Consider the following 7,384-nt stretch of genomic DNA (forward strand, 5'->3'; position numbering starts at 1 on the left):
CAATAAAGTCCACCCTCCTTGCCTTAGTTAATTTGACTTGGGTTCCATCACTTGCTAACACCAAGCTCCCAGCTAGTACACTGTGCCACTCATTTGGCATGTTATTATACACTCTTTACTGTTGCTAGCAAATGCTTTCATGTAAATGTCTCACTTCCCCAACAAGAAAATAATTGCCTTGACAATGGTAGTTTGGCCCTCATACCTATCCCAGTGCCGAGCACCACACGGGTAAGTGCTTGACATATACTTATTAAAGGTTACTATGAAGCAGATGCACAGCGTTAGGAATAGGAGCAGTCGACAACAGGAATTCTCGTTCAAGTAATTCCTCTGTGTTCTGAACCTGCGCCCAGGTCTCCTGGCCAGTCCACAGGAGAACCAGCCATGTGATCTGGGAAGGTGCCCACAAGACACAATTTATTTGGAAGATTGGGAATTGCTTTCCTTCCATATCTTGACTTGGCATTCCCAGTTTCTCACTCCTGTCAAGATTTTCAGTAAGGTTCATCTTTCACTGGGTGATGGGTGTTCCCCACGACCTCTCCCCTCACTCTAAGACCAAATATATTATAATAGTATTTATTAAGGTTGGGTCTAGCGTTTTGATGAGCTAAAAGGCATTTTCTGAAAGGCATGTGAATGGCCCTCCAAGCTGGGTGCCTTGTCATAGGGGATGGTTTCCTTCACCTGAGTGGTCAAGCCGTTTGTTAACAGTACGGCAAACCCACCCCCCTCCCAGGGTGGAGGCCGCTGCCTCCTGCGGCCTGTGAAAGTGGTTGTTTTTTGTTATTTTTAATGAATAGTTTGTTTTCTTATTTTTTTATTCAAGTACAATTAACATACAGTGTTATACCAGCTTCACATGCACAATGTATTGATTCAACAATTCTATACATTCCTCAGTACTCATCAGTATAAGTGTACTCTTAACTCCCTTCATTTTGGTGGACGGATGGGTGGCTGGTCTGGTGGGCAGAGACAAGACGTACACTTGCACCCAGCAGACCAGCCTGCAATGACTCAGCGTTATTATCTGGGAGCTTTCGCACCTTTTGTGCTTCACTTGAAGTTCTGGCAAATTCTTTCCTTCTGTAGGTTGACATCAACATTGTTTGGCTTCCCGTTGCTGTTTACAAAAAAAAGCAAACACCCATATATCTGGAAATATAGGATTTATGTTTTACTACTGAGTCTCAACATTAGTTGGGGTGTTGGGAAAGAGCTTAATTTGGCTGCTGAGTGGAAACCAAGGGTCTGTGTCTTTGAAAAGATGACGCCAGTGGGCTCGGTGCCTAAGCGTCAGTGCCCGCGCAGATGGAGATTCCAAGGATACCCAGGACTCCGGTCTTTGCGCAGGCTTCCGCACGGATGTCATCTGAAAAAGGGAGACATTTTTAAAGAAAGAGCACTAAGAAATATATTATTAGAGTGCAGCAAACCAATGCCTTTTTGTTAATGTTTTGACCGGGGGTGGGGCTGTACATGTATTTTCATGATCCCCAAGTTTTTAGCTATCCTTGCATTGCAAAGGATAGTAATAGCTTAACTTAAAGAAGACTGACAATTCCTAGAAGTGCTGTCTGGTTCTCTTTGATTGATGCTGTGACATTCTGCATTGGTGACCTGTGTGCTTTTACTTATGAGTACTAATGACCCTACCAAAAGAAAAATGTCTTAAATTTTTTTTCCTGGAGAGTAAAAATGTAATAAATGCTAATTATTGTCTTTTTTTTCTCTACCTTCTACTGTTCTGGGGAGTTTACCTTTTTGCGTTCTCCATCTGTGGCCTGGCCTCTCTTTCCCTCTGGCCACTCTCCTGTGTTTGGAAACTTTGTATAAAATGCTAGTAATGACTGGTTACCTGGACGAATCAGGGCTTTCTACCTGTTGGTCAGTGCACTCTGCTTGCTCTTTCTAAGACTAGTTTCTAAGACTATCCTAGATTCCTAAATGTTTTTTTAAAACTTTTTTGAAGAATAATCGACAAATGTATTTGCATGCATTTAAAGTGTACAAGGTGATGATTTGATATACATGCATATTGTAGAATGATCACCAAGATCAAGATAACACATCCATCACCTCACAGAGTTAACATAAGTAACTTGTTTGTATGTGTGTGTGGTAAGAATGCTTAAGATCTACTCTCAGCAACTTTCAAGTATACAGTACTGTTTTATTGACTCTGGTCACCATGCCTCATATTAGAGAATACAATAGTTTTTCCTTGGCACCCAGGACATTTTTAAATTTCATCCTCTATGTTAACCCATCAACTTCTCCACCAGACTATGTGTTCCTTAGGGGCAGAGTTGTATTCGTTTCTGCATCTCCCTAACATTTAGCACAATTTCCACACATGGCAGGGGTATGAAATTCCCAAAGTAAACTGAATTGGGTCATGTTCCACGTTGATTTGCATTTCACACAACACCTAGCAGAGCGCCCGCACATTGGAGCTTTCAGAAAATACGTGATGAAGGATTAATTTATTGGGACTCACGTGTCTTCTCCACCACTTCTCCCTTATACAGGGGGACATGACTGCAGAGCTGCTTGATGGGGGAGCCGAACAGGAACCAGTCTACGTGAGTGATCAGAGACTGCAGTGGGCTGTACTTGACCCAGATGTATTTGTCCGAGTACATGTTTTTCAGAGCCTACAGTAGTATGGTAGGAGGGGATAGGATAAAGCAAGCTGACATCATCATGTGTGCCTTATGCTAAACTGACTTTTTCTTTTTCGTTTAATTAAGCAGAAGGCGGTCGGGAATCTCAAGACACCATCACTTTCTGAGCACTTAGTCTGCAGAGGGACCTCATTATTACCAATGTTATTTTACTGCCGGTGACAATAAAACCCAGAGAGGGTAAATCCCACGGCAAAGGTAGCACAGATGGGAAATTAGAGAGGGAGAATTAAACACCAGGTTCCTAGCCTTGTGTAGGGTTTGCTTATTCTCACTACCCTGTATTGTTTCTTTGCACCTTCATGTTGTTGGATATTATAACTTCACTCATTTTTCTGCCAATCACTATTTCTGAGAGTCCTGCTGTTCAGTCCTTTCTACAAAAACACTGGAATTTATTATAGGCTCTTGTATCGGGGGCTGTATGGTAGAAGTCAAGCTAAGAGGGGTGCCTGGGGGGCTCAGTGGATTAAACTTCCAACTCTTGATTTCAGCTCAGGTCATGATCTCATGGTTTGTGAGCTCCAGTCCAGCATCGGGCTCAGTGCTGACAGCATGGAGCCTGCTTGTGATTCTCTCTCTCCCCCTTATTCTCTGCCCTTCCCTTGCTCTCTCTCTCTCTCAGAATAAATAAATAACCTTAAAAAAAAAAGAAATCAAGCTAAGAGATGCACTCCTGCTCCCAAAAACAATAAATGTGAAAACACTTTAACAGGTGGAAAGTACATAACCATGGTAAGATATATATCATGATCTTCCCCCTTACTCTCTTTGTTCCCGTACAGGTACCAGTTTTCCCCTGCTCAAGAACAGGAAATATGCAAGGGTACCACAGAGTTACCTTCTTCTCATAGATGTATCGTTTTAGTTGGTCCAGAGCAGGGATGGCTTTATGTTTCATGTCCAGGATGTAGCAGGCTCTTCGGGAGAGCACCCTGGATGCGATGTAGCCCTGAGACAGCAAGAGCACAGTTACTGGCCTTCCTGGTTCCCTGGGTTCTGAACTGGTGGGGATGGCATTTGAGCCTTGAGCTTGAACAATGAGTGCCAGTGACTGCTTTTCAATCTGCAATCCATTCCAGCCATGACTTCTTTTACACGGTAGTTTTGTTTTTTCCCTTGTCCTTTCTATCTCTAAAATTGCGCACCCCACTAGTCATGCTTTGCAATGAGGGCCTGTAGTTTGGGTTTAACAATTAAGAAGCATCAGCTCTCCGGAAGCCTGGGTGGCTCAGTCAGTTGTGCGTCTGACTTCAGCTCAGGTCATGATCTCACAGTTTGTGAGTTCGAGCCCCACAATGGGCTCCCTGTTGTCAGCGCAGAGCCCCCTTCGGATCCTCTGACCCCCTCCTACCCCCGTCCCTCCCCTGCTTGTGCTCTCCCTCTCTCAAAAATAAATAAATATTTTTTTAAAAAAGAAGAAGCAACTCTGTCTCTTTCTGTTGATGTTGTTCTGCCTTTTCCTCAATTTGGAGTAAATTCAGTATTCTTTAGAACTGTGCTTTCCAATATGTTAATTACCAGCCACATGTGCTATTTAAATTTAAATTCAAGTTAAAGAAAATTTAAAACGTATTTCCTCTGTCACATGTCTCAAGTGCTCAGTAACCACAAGCACCCAGTAGCTTCTCTACTGGAAAATGTAGATACAGGGCATTTCCACCATTGTAGAAATTTCTACTGGACAGCGCGGCTGTCCTTGACATAACTCACTCACCGCTAACACACACACACATGCTTCATCTATTCTCCCCTCCTTCACTGTCTTCTCTCCATCCTTTCTCCACCTCAGACCCAAGCTGGCCAGACAGGTATGAGCTGGAGGAAGGTAGGATGAAAACAGCAATGGTGGGTGGGGCCCGTGGAGCCAGAAGGAACCGGAAGCCATCTAAGCTTCATCCTGAATGGAATTCTCTCTATGGAGTTCCAAATAATTATACAGTCTGTGAGGCTGTAAGTAATTAAAAAAACAAATTCTTCTAGTTCCTATTTTTCAATTCTCACAAACTGACAGTTCCTAAAATTCAAAAATAGACTGAGGCAAAGCCTGATGACAGTTGAAGAGGCTTAAACCAAGTCTTTACCACTCTTTTTTTTTTTTTTAAAGACCTTTTGGGGATTTCCTTGAAATCTGTTTTTAAAAACAACTTCAGTACAGCTTCCTTTAAAACTGTATCTTCCAAAGATTCTATACTTTCAAATGTGTCCTAGAACTCCCAACGCCGATGAGGGGGAGGAATGTAAGGAGGTTTCTACAAGAAAAGGAGAAGGAAAGCGTGTTCAAATGGTCGGTCAGAGGGACTACAACCACAGCACATAGCTCTCTCCTGCAGGTCCCTAGTCAGGTGGTACAAATGGAAAACAAATAAACAGATAAAGGACCGAATAACCTTTCTGAGCACGTTTGAGACTTGTTGTTAATACCAGCAACTGAAACTTAAAATGGTTTGGAGTTGTTGGTTAACATGCTTTCCTTCTTCCCAAAGAAGTATGATTTATTGCATATCCTACTTACATAGTTAAATGTGTACAGTTGTTCTGGATTTCTGCTATTCTGTGATGGTTTATTCTATAATCATTCTTTTTCTGCATAAGTGTCTGTATTAGAAGCCCTAAGTCATTCATTTATTCATTCAATGAATATTTTTGAGTGTGCCAGGGCTTGCTTTGGGCTTGGTCACCCTTCTAGGCACTTTCTGAGCCTGTAGTGAGACAATATCATTATGCTTCCAATTTCCACCTGAAAAGGTCAAACAAGTGTGTATTTTCCTGTCACACTTTTTTTTTTTTTAGAAATGGTTTTGTTTGTTTTTCCATCAATCGCTTGGTTATCTAAAGGGAAAAGGAGAAGTCAGAAAATTCTGAAAGCATTGCCAGTATAGTTCTTGGAATTCAGATGCATAGGAAGTGGCTACCCCATCATCCTTGAGAAACCCAGTCTTGGGGAATGCAAAAATTCCCTTGCTGCTTACATGTTTATAGTCAAAAACCGTGGTAGAGGAGCATGATCCTGCATGGATGTTAATGATGGCGAAATTTTTTTCATTGTCAACTGTCACTGTCTCCTGAAGATTGCCGCCATTATTGTTTGGGCTGATGATGTTATAAACCTAGATTAACAACAAAGACATAATGGTTTCTCCATAAATCATATGCATTGGAAAGGCAACCCACCAGGTAAAATAAAGTCATCCACTTGCTGTGAATGGGAGATCGAAGCCTGAAACCTCTTCCCTGGCATCCTATACCAAAAGCCCATGCTTAAATAAGAATGTGAGGCTCTTCTTCATAGTTTACTATGTTATATATGGGAGAAGTAATGACATCACAGGAGAAATGAAATTGACCACATTTTACAGCAATGGGTTGCATTTTTGAAGGCATTCCAGTTAGAAATAACCAACCTTATTGATTGCACTATTGGGTATTTCTGGGATTCCATCCCAAACAGGGCTCTCTCCTGTCCTTCAGATTATCTTGTATCTTCCTTTTCCTCTCCCAATAGCTCCAAGATATAAAGTCCATAATGAACCAACTTACCTCGTATCCATGAGATTGTGTCCCAAAGATGGCCAGCACCAGGCATACCACCTGAAAAACAGACCAGTTGCATCCATTCCACTGAGGGCAAAGACATAAGGAGACACTGGACAAGACAAATACAAGTATCTCACAAAGTATCTCACACCTAGAGACACAAGTGGGTGGTCATGAATGGTCAACAGTACATTTCCAAAATGTGAAAACGCATTCACTCATTTGACAGACATTTATAGAGTTCATGCTATTTGTCAAACATAAGATTCTACCTTTAATACCCAATTCCCAACCCTTCCCAACGTTATAATCTTCTAGGTAGCATATGTTCTTACACCAAGAACAACTTGGAGCAGGTGAATAGTGAGGAAGGATTTATTTTACTATGGGAATACCCTGGTGTGATCCACACTAGATTTGGATTATAGGAGTCAATTTGTGTTTTCTGGTTAAAAAAAGAATTATTTAATTCCTTGGGGTTGAGAGGGTAAAATAGATTTAAAATGGATTATGGGTGACAGAAATACAATGGATTCCCAAGGAAAACATGACAATAGGGTGCTTGGAGGCATGGTTAATTTTTGAGGCTGACATTAAGGAAAGTTCTATATTCTTCTTAGTGATGCCATCAGACAAATAAATGTTAGGTTAACCGGCTGAGACTGACACTGAGGCAGTTCTGAAATTTTGCTGTAGTTATGTTAAGAGTTATCCAACATGTTGATCCCAGTTTTGTGCTCTCTTTTCTGAACATCACAGTGTATGGCACTTTCATTGCAAACTGCTTATGAAGGGAATCTGCAGGGAAGCAGATATTTTTAAGAACCATCAGTAGGACTTTTCTACTCCCCTAACAATCACCAATAACATTTCTCTTCTGATGACTGGGGGTGAAGTGTCTGACGAAAACCTATGTGGAGATATCCAACTTGCCTACCTGCATAGCCACATACCTTCTCTGACTCCAGGCCAGCTCTAGAAACCTTTGACGCTCCTCTGGATACTATATAATGGGTCTACAGAGGTTTGAACAGATGGGTGGAGGACTGACCACCATAGTGATATAATTAGAGAAAGCTCAAAAAGTGTCCCCTGCCCCCAAATAACCACCCATTCAACATCATGATTAATACACCACGGTTACAGCTTTGTTT

General features: G+C 41.7%; 1 protein-coding gene across 1 annotated transcript; it reads right to left on the bottom strand.

Moving 5' to 3' along the window:
• Positions 1 to 388: 388 nt before the first annotated feature.
• GKN2 (gastrokine 2) lies at positions 389 to 7,181 on the bottom strand. Its single transcript, XM_053201387.1, has 6 exons — positions 7,168 to 7,181; positions 6,234 to 6,381; positions 5,666 to 5,803; positions 3,535 to 3,645; positions 2,507 to 2,663; positions 389 to 1,378 (listed from the first exon to the last, which is right to left on the bottom strand). Exons 1-6 carry the CDS (start codon positions 7,179 to 7,181, stop codon positions 1,296 to 1,298), a joined length of 651 nt encoding a protein of 216 aa, XP_053057362.1. The 3' UTR covers positions 389 to 1,295.
• Positions 7,182 to 7,384: the final 203 nt, after the last annotated feature.

Source organism: Acinonyx jubatus, chromosome A3 (genome assembly GCF_027475565.1).
Source record: "Acinonyx jubatus isolate Ajub_Pintada_27869175 chromosome A3, VMU_Ajub_asm_v1.0, whole genome shotgun sequence".
NCBI lineage: Eukaryota > Metazoa > Chordata > Mammalia > Carnivora > Felidae > Acinonyx > Acinonyx jubatus.

What these genes read in the sequence shown, in the direction of transcription:
- GKN2 (XM_053201387.1), bottom strand. An exon ending in CACAATCTCATGGATACGAG is followed by an intron (nt 5,804 to 6,233) that starts GTAAGTTGGTTC and finishes TTGTTAATCTAG; the next exon opens with GTTTATAACATCATCAGCCC. An exon ending in CGGTTTTTGACTATAAACAT is followed by an intron (nt 3,646 to 5,665) that starts GTAAGCAGCAAG and finishes TTGCTGTCTCAG; the next exon opens with GGCTACATCGCATCCAGGGT.